General features: G+C 38.1%; 1 protein-coding gene across 1 annotated transcript in view; it reads right to left on the bottom strand.

The window, feature by feature from the left end:
- Nucleotides 1-316: 316 nt before the first annotated feature.
- EIF3H (eukaryotic translation initiation factor 3 subunit H) overlaps nt 317-16,281 on the bottom strand; it is a 138,587-nt gene continuing 122,622 nt past the window's right edge. The window contains exons 3-8 of the mRNA XM_049853584.1: nt 15,977-16,144; nt 14,349-14,448; nt 12,994-13,143; nt 9,517-9,637; nt 3,725-3,857; nt 317-562 (exon numbers count right to left, since the gene is read on the bottom strand). Coding sequence (XP_049709541.1) covers nt 465-562; nt 3,725-3,857; nt 9,517-9,637; nt 12,994-13,143; nt 14,349-14,448; nt 15,977-16,144 — 770 coding nt within the window. The 3' untranslated portion in view covers nt 317-464. The remainder of the gene's footprint in view (nt 563-3,724; nt 3,858-9,516; nt 9,638-12,993; nt 13,144-14,348; nt 14,449-15,976; nt 16,145-16,281) is intronic.

Genomic DNA, 16,281 nt, shown 5'->3' with positions numbered 1-16,281 from the left:
AGTAGGACAGGTCATTCCAGTCATGGGAACAAGGGGCTCCTGAGTAAGTACATGAAGCCTGGGCTTGCAGGGGCAGGCACTCACTTGGGAGCAATGAGGGTATAAAAATTCACAGTATGTGTCAGAGCCCCTGGGTCAGGAGTTAAGACACGCGGCACTGGACTGAGTAACTGCAATGTGGCAACTCAGAGGTAGCAAAGATGGAATTCGTAAGTCTGAGCCTGGTGAGACTTCTGGTCAAGCCTCGTCTTATCGAAACAAAAACAAGAAGCTAAGTAAAATACATCTGAAACCAATAAGCAAGTAGTCGAGACTATGAAAAAAAGTTTTATTTTATTTTTGACTTGAAAGACAATATCAGAGCCAATGACATTAAAGAAATCCCCTGTGCTTTTCAATATGCAAACTCCTTCTTCCAAGACTTGCCCCAATGTGATCTCAAGAGTCCATGCTAATTCCTTTTCTTAATTGTTATATTCTTGAAGAGCCTGGGCCATGAAGAGTTTACCTAGGTTCTGGGCAGTGAACTCCTTGATGTTCTGGCAGTAAGTGTTTATCTGGCCTGTGCATTTCGGAAAGGAAGAAAGAGAATATGTCATTATGTGTTCCACAATTTGTAAAATGACCAAGAACAACAGTCAAACAAGAAAATCAACAGTATTTTTTTTAAATCAAGAATTTATAAAAATCAATTCTAACATGGAGAATGAAGACAAACCACAACTTTTTAAAAAGCCATCTGCTGTAGTAAATACAAACTAGGGGTCAATCAAAATGTACTATGCAGATCAGACCAGCACTGTACTAGGGCAACTGAGAAAATAGCACTGGCTGTCCTTAGTGAGGTAGAAAAGAGATAAGAAAAAATAAAAGCATAGAACTGAAAACGAACCCAACTCGCCTGACCCAGAAATGAGCAAGTATAGTAGTTCTCAGCCTGGAAATGTTGAGTTTGGAAATACAAGGGTTCGTCCAGAGTGCCTCTGGAGCCCTCTCTCCACCCAAGCAGAGCAGGAGCAGAGTCCGCTTGTAGAAGGGGCTCCATCATTGCCTTTTAAGTCTTAAAACCAATGGTCTGATACAACAGTCAGCCATTTTCCCCATTTATATACGTATTTTTTAATGTGGTAAAAAGATACATAACAAAACATATGCCAACTCCACAATTTCTAAATGTTTAACGTTCAGTGACACTGATTACATTCTTCAAGTTGTACAACCATTCTCACCATCCACTTCCAAATCATTCCACTACCATTAACATAAACCCAATGCCCCTAGGCAAAAGTTTCCTCTTTCCCCTCCCTCTCACCTCTGGTAACCACTAGTAATCTTTGGTTTCTATATATTTGCTTGTTTCATATAAATGAGATTATACAGTATTTGCCCTTTTATGGCTGACTTTTTTGATCACTGTGATGTTTTCAAGGTTCATCCATGCTGTGGCATATATCAGGACTTCATTTCTCTTTACGGGCAAGAGCTCTCTCCCTTGGGGCCATGGTTAACTGCTAGGCTGCTAACCAGGTCCGTCTGAACCTGCCAGCTGCTCTGTGGGAGAAAGGTGTGGCAGTCGGCTTCCTTAAAGACTTACAGCCTTGGAAACCCTATGGGGCAGTTCTACTCTGTCCTATAGGGTCACTATGAATCAGAATCAACTAGATGGCAACAGTTTTAATATTCCATTGTATGTATGTATGTATATCAAAAAACCAAACCCAGTGCTGTTGATTCGATTCTGACTCATAGCCACCCTATAGGACAGACTAGAACTGCCCCATAGAGTTTCCGAGGACCGCCTGGCGGATTCGAACTGCCAACCCTTTGGTTAGCAGCCGTAGCACTTAACCACTATGCCACCAGGGTTTCCATGTATGTATATAACACATTTTATTTACCCACTCATCGGTTGGCTATTATGGAAAGTGCTGCACTAAACAGTGATGTACAGTTCCCTGTTTGCATTCCTGTCTTCGCTTCTTCTGGGTACATACCTAGGATTGGGACTGCTGAGTCATATGGTAGCTCTATGCTCAGCATTTTGAGCAACAGTCAAACTGTTTTCCACAGTGGCTGTACCATTTTACATTCCCAAAGGCAACAGATAAAGGCTCCAGTTTCTCCACAACCTCACCAACACCTACCGTTTTATGTTTTTTTGATCACTGCCATTCCAACAGGGCAGCCCTGGTGGCACAGTGGTTAAGAGCTCGGCTGCTAACTGAAAGGTCGGCAGTTTGAATTTACCAGCCACTCCTTGGAAACCCTATAGGGCAGTTCTACTCTATCCTATAGGGTCAACTATGAGTCAGAATCAACTCGACAGCAGTAGGTTTGGTTTTTGTTTTATTCTAATAGGGGTGAGGTGGTATCTTATTGTGGTTTTTGATTTCTATCTCTCTAATTGCTAATGGCAATAAGCATCTTTTCTTGTGTTTGTTGGACATTTGAAAATCCTCTTTGGTGAACTCTGTTCAAATCCTTTGCCCATTTTTTAATTGGATTGTCTTTTTGTTGTTAAGCTGTTCACACTTTTTTGTCAAAGTATTAAAAATACAACTCTGTTTCAAATGTCTGTTTCCTAAATTTATATGTATATTAGAAAGTTTTAAGGAACCTGGATTTTTTTTCTCCCACACTAATATCAATAGAATAGAGAAATTATGAAACATCAGCTTTTGAGTATGATTTTCACTCTAATACATGTCTCATGGGTAATAGGCTGATTGGATCAAATAGGATTTAACAGCATTTACACAGAAGACTACTGTTATTAAGGAGTCCCTGGGTGACACAAACAGTTGCACATTCAGCTACTAACGGAAAGGTTGATGATTCAAATCCACCCAGAGGCGCACTGAAAGAAAGCCCTGGCAATCTACCTCCAGAAGGTCACAGCCACTGAAAACCCTGTGGGGCACAGTCCTATTCTGACACATATGGGGTCACCGTGAACCAGAATTGACTGGACAGCAACTGTTTGTTTGAAGTAAGGTTATTACAGCCAAATAAGAGCATGAACGTTAGTGTATTTAAATCAAGTCCTACTACAGGGAGGAAGGTCTCCACTATGTTAAACCAAAAAACCAAACCAGTTACCATCAAGCCAATTCCAAATCATGGCAAGCCCTGTGCTTTACAGTAGAACTGTATTCCACTGGATTTTCAACAGCTCAGCATTTGGAAGTAGATGACCAGGCCTTCCTTCTGCTCTATCTCTGGATAGATAGTGTTCAATATGATTACCAAATAAAGTCAATCCAGAATTACACTTATGTTGTTACAATTTAAATCAAAGCAAGGGAAAGGTACTTCTCTTCAGCTCCAAAATTTCAATTTCATTCCACTCAAACACCTGCTTGTACAGATATGGGCTCAATGCTAAGTTAGAAAATGAAGAGTGAGGGGTTTGAGCCAAATTATTTTTTTCATTATGACTGTAAATATTCTTTCTTGGTTTCCATGAAAAATGACTCAAATAAAACCATGCCATTTTAGAAGCTTATAATGCCATCTCAAAATATTTAGATGTATTCAGAGTGAAGGACTGATTTACGAATTCTTAAATTTCAGTAATTACAGGTGCCAGATTTGAATTCATCATTCAACTATTTTAAATGTAATAGCTTTTTAAGTATATTTTTCTGTTCCTAAATTTCTCATCGCCTTCAACTTCCTAAGCAATAGAGAAAACTGTCCAGGTTTTTGCACTGGCTAACAATACCTGCAATAAGCAGCGAATCCATCCTGGCAGGGGGCTGGGGTGGTTTGAAGAGTTTGGACAGGTCCTCCTCAGGTAGCGGGGGTTCTCCTCGACTCTGGCGCTGCATATTCTCCTGCTGGCGGCGCTGCTGATACTAAAATTCAGAGGGAAAAGGATTTCATTATTTTTCTCTACTTAAGAAGAAAAAAAAGACCTCCCTCACTAATGTAACCGGCAAAGCCCTATTGCTCCGAACTCCGACTTCAGTTTTATAAACTGTAACCACTGGTAACTCTTACTTCTATGTAGCTAAATATGGCAACAGTCCAATAAATCTCTGTTGTTGTAAACGCTAGTGTCACTCTGAGCTCCAAGTGTCCGTAACTAATTCAGAAAAACAAAACTGGCATATAAGTAACAGGGACTTAAAAGGCAAAGAAGCTTGTGACTGGTGAGTGAAAGGGAGTGACTTTACCACTTATTACGAGGTAAACGACAGCACTACACACTACCTAACTTTAATGACTAAGTAATTAACTACCACATTGGGGAATTCTTTCAGCTTTATCCCTATCAATTCTGATGATATTATCACTGTTATTTTTATTATTACTACTATCTTAATAAGAGATAAGCACCTGCCACATGTTTTAGCTAAAAATGATCACTAGCTCACATGATACCTCAAAGACTTTCAAACTCTGGATTCCTATGATTCTCAAAAAGAAGGTGGGGGAAAAAATACATATTTTTAAAAATACAGTCCCTGAATTATGATGTATTCAAATTAAGACAAATTGCAATGACAATCCTTTTTTTTTTTTTGGGGGGGGGGGACATGCCATCATCAGTAATACATACTACATACAATGTTGCAGTGTGTAATTTGCTGATGTTATCATTCCCATGCCAACCACCAAAGACAAAGATTGGATTTATAAAGATGCTATTGTTGGGCGACGTTGAGTCAATTCAGACTCACAGCAACCCTATGTACAACAGAATGAAACACTGCCAGGTCCTGTGCCATCTTCACAATCATTGCTACATCTAAGCCAATTGTTGCAGCCATTGTGTTAATCCATCTCTTGGAGTGTCATCTCCTTTTACAAACTGACCTTCTACTTTACCAACCAAGCATGATCTTTTCCAGCGACTTGTCCCTCCTTATAACATGTCCTAAGCAGCAAGACGTCTTGTCATCCTCCCTTCTAAGGAGCATTCTGGCTGTACTTCCAGTGACAGATTTGCTCGTTCTTCTGGAAGTCCATGTTATATTCAATATTCTTCATCAACATCATAATTCAAAGGCATCAATTCTTTGGTCTTCTTTATTCACTGTCCATCTTTCACACATGTGTATGAGATGATTGAAAATACCATGGCTTGGGTCAAGTGCACCTTAGTCTTCAGAGTGACATCTTTGCTTTTCGACACTTTAAAGAGGTTTTTTGCACCAGATTTGCCCAATGCAATACATCCTTTGATTTCTCAAGTTTTGCTTCCACAGGTGTTGATTATGGAGCCAAGTAAAATGAAATCCTGGACAACTTCAATATTTTCTTCGTGTATCATGATGTTGCTTATTGGTCCAGTTGTGAGGATTTTTGTTTTCTTTACGTTGAGGTATAATCCATACTCAAGGCTTTAGTGTTTGGTCTTCATGAGTAAGTGCTTCAAGTCCTCTTCCCTTTCAGCAATCAAAATTATGTCATCTGCATATCGCAAGTTGTTAATGAGTATACCTCCAATCCTGATGCCACGATATTCTCCATATAGTCTAGCTTCTCAGATTATGCGCTCAGCATACAGATGGAATAAGTAAGGTGTAACAATATAACCCTGACGCACACCTTTCCTGATTTTAAACCATGCAGCATCCCCTTGTTCTATCTGAACAACTGCATCTTGGTCTACATACAGGTTACACATAAGCACAATTAAGTGTTCTGGAATTCCCATTCTATGCAATGTTATCCATAATTTGTTATGATCCACATGGCCGAATGCCTCTGCATAGTCAATAAAACACAGGTAAACATCCTTCTGGTATTCTCTGCCTTCAGCCAAGATCCATCTGACATCAGCAATGATATTTCTTGTTCCACGGCCTGTTCTGAATCCGGCATGAATTTCTGGCAGTCTCCTGATGATGTACTACTGCAACTGTTTTTGAATGATCTTCAGTAAAATTTTACTTGTGTGTGATATTAATGATATTATTCAACAGTTTCCACATTTGGTTGGATCACCTTTCTTTGGAATCGGCAGAAATATGTATCTCTTCTAGCTGGTTGGCCAGGTAGCTGTCTTTCAAATTTCTTGGCATAGCACTTCCAGCACTACGTACGTTTGTTGAAACATCTCAATTGGTATTCCATCAATTCCTGAAGCCTTGTTTTTTGCCAATGCCCTCAGTGCAGCTTGGACTTCTTCCTTCAGTACCACCGGTTCTGAATCATATGCTATCTCCTGAAATGGTTGAGCGTTGACCAATTCTTTTCAGTACAGTATCTGTGTATTCCTTCCATCTTTTGATGCTTCCTGTGTCATTTAATATTTTGCCCATAAAATTCTTCAATATTGCAATTCAAGACTTGAATTTTTTCTTTAGTTCTTTCAGCTTGAGAAATGCTGAGCATGTTATTCCCTTTTGGTTTTCTGTCTCCAGGTCTTTGGACATTTCATTATAATACTTCGTCTTCTCAAGTCGCCCTTTGAAATCTTCTGTTCAGGTCTTTTACTTCATCATTTCTTCCTTTTGCTTTAGCTACTCTACGTTCAAGAGTAACCTTCAGAGTCTCTTCTAACATTCATTTTTTTTTTTTTCCTTTCCTGTCTTTTCAATGACTTTTTGCTTTCTTCATGTATGATGTCCTTGATACCATCCAACAACTCGTCTGGTCTTTGGTCCTTAGTGTTCAACATGTCAAATCCATTCTTGAGATGGTACTTAGGTTCTCCTGGATTTGTTTTAATTTGCTTCCGCTTCAACTTGAACTTGCATATGAGCCACTGATGGTCTGTTCCACAGTCAGCCCCTGGCCTTGTTCTGACTGATGATAGTGAGCTTCTCCATTGTCTCTGTCCACAGATGCAGTTGATTTGATTCCTGTGTATTCTACCCGGCAAGGTCCACATGTATAGTTGCTGTTTGTTGTTGAAAAAAGGTATTTGCAGTGAAAAGTCGTTGGTCTTGCAAAATTCTATCATGCAATCTCCTATGTCATTTCTGCCACTGAGGCCATATTTTCCGACTACTGATCCTTCACCTTTGTTTCCAACTTTCGCATTCCAGTATCCAGTAATTACCAATAAATCCTGATTGCATGTCTCATTAATTTCAGACTGCAGAAGTTGGTAAAAGTCTTCATTTTTGGCATTAATGGTTAGTGCATAAATATGAGTAACAGCTGTACCAACTGGTCTTCCTTGTAGGCTTATGGATATTATCCTATCACTGACAGCATTGTACTTCAGGGCAGAACCTGAAATCCAATGCCATTCCTCTGCAATTTGTCATTTCTGACATAGCAGACCATAAGATCGTCTAATTCAAAATGGCCAATATCAGTCCATTTCAGCTCACTAATGCCTAGGATACAGATCTTTATGCATTCCATTTCATTTCTGACTACTTCCAGTTTTCCTAGATTCATACTTCGTACTTTCCACACTCCAGTTATTAATGGATGTTTGCAGCTGTTTTCTTCTCATTTTGAGTAGTGCCACATCAGCAAATGAAGGTCCTGAAAACTTGACCCTATCCACATCATTAAGGCCGACTCTGCTTTGAGGAGGTAGCTCTTCCCCAGATCATATTTTGAGTGCCTTCTAACCTGAGGGGCTCATCTTCTAGCACTACATCAGAAAATGTTCCACTGCTATTTATAAGATTTTCACTGGCCAATTTTTTTCAAAAGTAGACTGCCAGGTCCTTATTTCTTGTCTGTCTTTGTCTGGAAGCTCCACTGAAACCTGTCCAACATGGATGATCCTGATTGTAATTGAAATATCAGTGGCATAGAGTCCAGCATCACAGCAACACCCAAGTCATCGTGGTACAACAAACTGACAGACAAGTGGTGAATTTATAAAGATACTGATAATTAAAGGCAGTAATAATGAAAACTAAAAAAAAAAAAAAAAGACATGTCAGAACCGTTTCATGATGGAGTCATCATCGGAACAGAACCCCCTCTTAAACTGGGGACTACCTGTATATATTTTATACATATGTGTGTGTGGTGTGTAAATCGTAAAAACTTACGGATCAATTATAGTCAGGAGCTAATATGGCAACACCTTTGAAAACCAGAATCTGTATAAGGTGGAAACCTGTCAGAGGGGGAAAATTCAAATCTTTTCCAGTAAAAGGAGGGACAGAAAAGTGGTAAGACTGCCCACCGCCGCTGGTGGAACACGTGCCAGATCTGGAGGAAAAAGGCCGTCTCGTTGAGTTCTGGCTCTGGCAAGGTTCACTGTATTTGTGGATTCCTTTCAACAGTAGAGGAAAAGTATCTGACACATAAGCAGGTAATGAGAAATCAAGGTGGGTTAGTAAAAATTTAGTCCCTGCATTCCTATAAAAACTGAAAGAGAGGCTAGTTCTTCCTGAAGAGGAAGAGTACCTTGCTTTGTGAAGATTCCTGTAGTCATTTATGGGATATAAGAGTAACACTGAGATAAATATTGAATGGTGCTGGTCTGAATAAATGTAAAAGCTTGCTAAATTTGAACATATTAGAATTCCAAAAGGTATCTGTAAATTTGGTTTTCAGAATCAACTGTCTCAGAGGTGGATGATATTCAATTTGATATCACAGGCTAGTCCCTTACCTACATGAAGGACCAGTCAGAGAAGGGAATCAAGTTGGGTTATCAGAGACCTGGAAACACATCTCTTCAGTTAAAAAAGATGCTTTATAGATTTACATTTTCTCAATTCTAATTACTGTAGGAACAATGTATTTTAAATTTAAAAAAATGGAAGAACTCCAATATTTAAATTATTTTTAACACATGATTCTCAGGACCACTTAGTTATGCTTAGAATTCTATACTAACAGCACCTAGTTTAAAGTTCTTTTGAACAAATACAGAATAGTCATACACAAACACGACTTTCATAGATAAGCATTCTAGAATTAACTCATCTATGAATCAAACGCTAAGAACATTTTAGAGCAACATAGTCTAAAAACAGTGTTCCAGGAACTGTGAAAATCCTGTGGCTTCAGGTAACACTAATAAAGAAAAGGTTAAATGGCCATGGCATCATCTATGTACATATGAAAGTATGCAGGTAATTCTAGGGTTTTCATCTCTATTATAATATTTCACAGCAGTTGGTCTATTATTTCCTATCAAAATTGCTCGCTCTTAATCACAGTTGCTCAGTTTTTTAAATGAACTGAAGATTGCTAACTATGGTGCAATGAGTCACTACCAACCCAATTATAGTTAGTGAAGAAATGAGCTGTGACATTTTGGAATCTCTTTGCCTTTCTCAATAAATGCATCTCTTATCTGCATAACCTTGGCCTTACAATCTGAGCTCAGTATACCAATTGTCAAGATAGGCATTGGCAAGTGCAGCTTGTAGATAATGTATTAGGATCACACTATATAAAGAAAAATATATAGAAACATAATATTTAGAAAAAAAAATCTTTCTAAGTATGACACAGTTACTAGCTAACGGTCAGTGATTTACCAAAGATAACGTAGATCATTCTGAAGATGACTCTTGAAGTGTCATACTCAGAGGAATGAATTCAATGATGTTTGTTTAATTTTTACATAATACGAACCTGATGTTTCTGCTGCTGCTGTTTACTAGTGTTTCTCATGTACGTGTTATATTTAATGATATCTTGGCTCATTTCATCCACTCTGTCCATCAGCAACTGTAGATTCTTTCCCAGATGATTGCTGAAATGTAAAGTAAATACACTGACATGTTGTACTTCAAGTTATGGTTTTGCCATTGCTCTAAACAATTCTGAGTTACTAAATGGATCTGCCTTTTGATACAAGAATGAGAAAAGCACATACACACATAAACTCAGGGGTAGAGGAAAGAGTCTGAGTCAACTTGTTATGGACCTGTCCATGCGGAACCCACACCTGTACCACCAGTATCTGAAACGGCTCTGTTTCTTACTGTCAGAACTCACATATGCTAGGATAGGAACTGTTACAATTACCAAATAAAATATCTACAGTGTTTATTTTCTTAACAACGAAGTTTAACTCAAACTCAGAAGTCATGAACACTTTTTCTTAACAAACCCGAGTTTAATTGTGCTCCAGGGCATGTAGATGAGTTAGGAAAAGAAGAACCAAGTAAACAGTGGGATTGGCCTAAAAGCAGACACAGATCCTTTCATTTTCACCAATGAAAGAACTGAGGCCCAAAGAGCTGTACGAAGTACAAGAAATGTCATGAAGAACTACATGATTAGTTGTTAAAACGTCATTTATGTAGGAAAAGGTCACTACCAATCTTATGACTAGAGGTTGTGGGGGCAGGGAATGGGGGAACGGTGGTAACGGAGAGAACCAAAAAGGAGAGGTATTGCCATATATAAAGAGGAAAACCTATTATTTATACTCAAATGTTGAATCATAGGGACTGACTATATACTGATTTTAGTAATGAAAAAGACACCACTAGAACAGACCCTCTCCCCCCATCAAATAAATGTTTTTAGTGTAAAATATTAATATTATGTGCCTTGTGCTGCTGTTGTCGTTAGGTGCCGTCAAGTCAGTTTCGACTCATAGCAAACCTACATCAAACAGAATGAAGCGCTGCCCGGTCTTGCCCCACCCTCAGGATCATTCTATGTCTTAGCCCACTGCTGCAGCCACTGTGTCAATCCGTTAGGTGCTGTAAGTATATGTAATAATAATGAAAGAACACTGCCACAAGAACAGATATGTGAACTTCGATCATTTCAAATAATTTATACTAAAATAAATCTCTTCAGAAATATATTCAATCAGAAATACTAAAACACCTACTGTAGAGTACGGGCCTTGAAGGGCACAAGAAATTAACAGTGCATAACCATTTCACTGATAACATTCACAAGACATCAGATCCATTACCAAGAGCAATTTTCTGGGGAATCTTTTCAGTACCAGTTCAACTAGAATATTGGAATAGAGAATTACTCTTAGGAATTTCAATAATACAGCATTTTCTTTTACTGCCAAGGAAACAAAGAACTAAAAACAGATAACTTAAACAGATGTGTACCAGGACATGGAGTGATAAGTCTGCTCTGGCTACAGTATCAACTTATCCATATTATCTTTATATACGATGGCCAACCTCTAGTTTATTTTTCTAAAGAAGAATACAGAATTGTTTTTCATGTGTGGAAAGCTGGAAGCTTATTTTTTAAAAAAATTAATAAAGGCTGTTATGGAAGAACCATTAGAACTTCCATCTAATAAAATGAAAAATAAATTTTTTTTTTTATTATTATTATTTATAGTGTAGAACAAAGTTATCAGGTAAATCAAAGCACTGGCATCCAAATATAGGTTGCAAAAGGCAAGACCAAACAAAATGTTTAAGGAGCTGCTTAACAATGATTTCTGGTGGGGCGTCTTAGAAAACTTCTCATGGCAACTGGCCTGCCACCATCACACTATTAGTACTAGAAATTAAAAATTAAAATGTACAAAAGTCCTATTTCAGTCTTTTCCTATTACACATAAAGTAAAGTAGAGAAGATAAAAACTATAATGAAGTATTTGTCCAGGGCTTCGTTGCTATGGTGAATTGGGAACATTTTCCTGGCTATTACAGATGCTGCCTTAGACAAACAGACATGACAGACCAGCTCTTTGGTAATGTGAAAGCACAGAAGAGCTTTATTTGTTTTGTACGCTCAGTAAAGGAAGCTTGGGAAAAGGTGAGGGCACAGATTATACAAGCAAAAGCTTTCATGGAGTAAATTCAAAGCAAGAAAATTATTATATAACTATATGTTTAATACATCAAATTATAACCTTACATGCGGAAAAAGGTTCTTACTTCAAAGTTTTAAACACAGGTGTCTCTTATAAAAGCAATACAGAAAAAAATATGAATTTCTAAAATAGACAAATGAAAAGATTATTATGAATATGTTTGCAGTCAAACAGTATAGTCTTTAGTGTCAAATCTGCCTCGTGACCTGGCTGCATCACTTAGTACTTCACTTACCACTCAGGTGCCATCCCCCTCCCCTAGCAGCCCTCATGATGGATCCACACAATGGAAGATAGCATTCCCACACCACAGTCCCACCCATTCTGAGCATGAAGAACAACACTGGGTTCTGTGGTCCTTCTGCTCACTTCCCTTGTACTGGGGAAGTAGAAAGTCTGCATGTTCTTCTGTGCTTCTATCTGAGACAGTAAGAAATGGGATAAATAATTGAGCTTCTGCTCCACACCGGCTGCTTAAGAAAATACAATTTATTTCTTTCAGTCATTGAACAAATACACAGACTGATCACCTACTCTATCTAATTTTAGACTTGTAGCAGGTCAGCTGCTAGCCACCTCCCACCACACAAATTCACATTTAAGACGATATATAAGTGACTCTGTTCACACATCTGTTACAAGCAACAGGTGGGGAGAAAGTAACCATTAATTTCATAATGTTTTGGAACACCTCAGTCAGCATTATATCAGTGTAATATATAATATCTTGGCAACCAGGTAGCTAAAGCAGTCACATTAGAGGAAACTTGTCACTATGGCCTAAGATGGTAAAAGCCAGTATCTGGTGAAGAATATTCAAATTTTAGTTGAAAACTCAAATGACTGAAAGCTTACAACTGACATAATTTGCAAATGAGCAAGGGCAAGTGCAACCAGTAAAAGAAAGAAGCATTTTTGACTGTCTCCCGAGTGTTATTAAATATCCAGAAACAGTACCATAAGCCTCTGAGGACGGTATACAATAAATAAATCTCAGCCAAATAACTGCTCCCCCCCTCCACCAACCCAGGGCAGTTTACAGTATCAGAGCACAAATGATACAGCAAACGGTTCTCAGAAGAGGAGTGCTCAGTATTCCAACACTGTTCACTTTATCAGTTTGGGGTTTTTCCTGGGATCTTAACAAGGCCGGACAAGCGGTAGATGTTGTTACATACGTCTTACCAACATCAAAATGTTAAGTAATTTTTTCCTTGTTTTTAAGTAAAGAATATGTAAAAGAGTCTTGTGCAGTAAAGATCGTGTTCCAGAGGGACTTCTCATGAGGCAGGGCTACTTACCTGCTAGCAAGGCTGAGCAATTCATGTTTATCTGCTACAGCTGACTTCTTCTCAAGCTCCCACATTAGGACGTTGATCAGATGTGAATTTTTTATTACAATCGGCACTTCTTCAAACATGTGCTCGAAGGTGATATTTGCCTTTTTCAATCTGTGAAGCATGTTAAAAAGACTTTACTCTGCTGGTCAGAAGTAGGTGTTAAATTGACTGTTTCATACATTTTATCTAATTACAAGCCCTCTCCAGGATCTTTATGTTTGTTTCATTAGCAAGCATCCCTTTAAAAAGGGAGAGAAACTAGAGTTTTACATAGTCAAGTACAAGCTGAGTGTTTTGAATAACTCTGAAAATGATCTGAGCTTTGAACTATAAGCCTGAAAATAAGATTCTTACCAAAAACAAAAAACCTATTCATTCCTTAAATTTTCATTGTTACTAAAATATAAATATTATAGGAAGTTATCCTAAACCATCTATACCTAAGACATTTTTAAAAAGTAAATAGCAAAAAGCAGAAATACCCCAACTCCTGAAAGGTTCGTTTTAGAAGCATACTGAGCTACAGAGATTAAGGCGAGCAAAATACTCACAGGATGCTCCACATACAATGGTTCAGGACACAGCAAAAAGGCAGCTTCTCATAGTTTAGTTCTAACTACCATATTCACAAATAGTACATTTCAAAGTCTTTGCCCCATAATTTCTTTTGGGGTCAAGTGAGAAACTACTAACGAGTCGTCCTACACGAAGTCAAAACCATGAACTTTGATTTAATAAATAAAATTCCTATAATTAACAGAACATGGAAGAATTTTTAAAAAAAACTTTAGTGTAAATATTCCAATATTTACATAAAGTAGGATCGCAAACCATCTCTATCAATTCGTTCTCTTCATGTTAATGGAAATTCTCAAATTTCTAATAAGCAGCATTCTTGACTGAATCCTTAAAATGTCTGTATCTTTCCCACTCCCTCAAGAAACAGGAGCTCAGACAAGAAGACATACAGCTCACAACTGTTCTGACACATAGCTTACAACCTGACAGTTTCTGATCACTCTTTCTATCTTCCTTTATTCAGTCATTTAGTCCTTCAAATTCAGTTGCTAATTAATGCTCACCCTAACAAAATTCACCCTTGGTGAGAACAACAGATGAGACATCCCATAAAAAATAGTTTAAACATGGAAAGGAAGAAATTAAGTGGCTCTCAGCCATACAGAAAGCTTCTCCAGTCCACATGGCAAAAGTGTTATCACACCACCAGCGAGGACTCAATAAATGTGGCAAACTAAAAATTTAAAAGAAAAATACCAAACCTTTACCATATGCCTTCATAGACCCAAAACACTTACGCTTCAGGAGAAAAATCCTTCTCTTTACATACTTCCATCAGCTTAGGAGTCAGTCTGTATGCCTTCAGCGAGAGAGACCCTTGGGCAGTTTTTATGGGATCTCAAATAAGGAAAAGAGAAAAAAATTACTAAGAATTTGTCACTACCAGGGCTCCAACAACATTGATTTTGTGCCCATTTGTTACTTATCACACACTCTTTGCAAAATAAAGATCAAAATAAGAAATAATCATAACATGATCTGAAACAGATTCAAGCCATTTTAGCAAACAGTAAGTGAAAATTTAGGATCCTACATAAAAAAAAAAAAACAACCCTACCTATAATAGGTAGAATAATTTCCTCCCTAAAAGGAAAAATAGGAGACTCAAAACACAGTTGCGTTATTTTCAAATCGATTCCTCAGCTAGAACCAAGAATTCACCTTATCAAATTAGGAGAAAAATACTGATGAATATTAAATATGAAAATTCACTGCATGCATTTCTGTAGTTCCGGAATTTAAAATGAATAACCCTGCAAAGAAAATTTATCCATTCTAATATTCACTGTTCAATTTTCTTAATTAAAATGGATTCTGAAAATAGAACCACTAAAGTCAAACTGCTATCACAAAGTGTCTTTCAGTTTTAGAAAAACCAATTTTGTCCGAACTAACTTTTTTTTTTTTTTAACTGCTTAAACGCTCCGCGAGTAAGAGTGCTTAACACTCGCTGCATGATAACGGCTCTGGCACGCCAATATTCGCCTAAAACCTGTGTTAACATTCATGTTGTCTGAAACTTAACACAGTGAAACTTTTAGCAATAGGTGCTAAAGTAAAAACGAAAATAGATTGAAACAAGTGGAAAATTCATCAAGGTCTGATGATGCAACATTTCCAGCCAATATAAGTACGCTTTAACAACTTGTTCTTTACTGTAATCCAATTGTTAACATACTGAAACAATTTTGGGGCAGCTCCTAAGATTGATCGTATTCATTAGTATTTTTTCTGACAGATACTCAGGACGTTACATTTACTTCTCAGCTGGAAACTATATGCAAGTCTGCCAGATACGGCAGACTGTGAGTGTTTGGGGAGGGGGAAGGCTATAAAGCTGTTTAATTGCCCACAGTTCTGATACAGCACAGAACATCTGGTCTGGAGAGCTTGAGGAAACACCATTAAACAGGCCGAAAAGAAAAAAATCTTTGTGCTAAGAAACAGTCCAGGTTTTGTACACTGCTGTCAGAGGCATAAAAAAAAAAAAAAGAAAAACTTGGCAAGCTGTGTTATGATTGGTCAGTCACGTACAGAGCCAGACACTCCAGCAATCGGGGTTTGTTAGACATCTGGTCTAGTTCCACCAGCTCCTGCAACGAGGGAGGGGAGGTGGAGGAATAAAATGAAGCAGCTACTCCAGCATTCCAAAACGTACACATCAGGGCTCTGATAGCAAGAAAAATAAACAGAAAGAAGGAAACCCTGTCTAGACTTAGCTGCTGCTGAGGCTGCTGCAGAAACAGGGTTGGTATTTACTTGAGAAGCCCTGCCAGGCTGCTCTTAGAGGCAAAAAGACAGAAAGCAAAAATAGTAGTAATAATATTAAGGGAAGAAAAGAATAATAAAGGAACCTCCTACTAACCATAAATGAGAACGACAGATTCCTCAATGGCGTGCTGGTAGCTGAACTGAGAGTCCAGGAGCGCCCGGGTGACGAACGAGCCATAGTATGTGGACTGGTACCAGCCCACGTGGAGATGGTCAATGTTTACATGGCGAAGGCTCCGCATCATTTCCATCTGATATTGGACTAGATGTCAAGGAGGGCGGGGGAGAAAAAAACAGAACTATTCAATGATGCCAATATTCAAAACAAGCCTTTCTGGAAATAAATTTCTATAGAACTGTTTATTAGCTATAGGAAATAGGCTTCCAGATTTAAAAATT

This window comes from Elephas maximus, chromosome 15 (genome assembly GCF_024166365.1).
Source record: "Elephas maximus indicus isolate mEleMax1 chromosome 15, mEleMax1 primary haplotype, whole genome shotgun sequence".
Classification (NCBI taxonomy): domain Eukaryota; kingdom Metazoa; phylum Chordata; class Mammalia; order Proboscidea; family Elephantidae; genus Elephas; species Elephas maximus.
The sequence above is the reverse complement of the archived record's forward strand: the minus strand, read 5'-3'. Positions and strand labels throughout refer to the sequence as shown.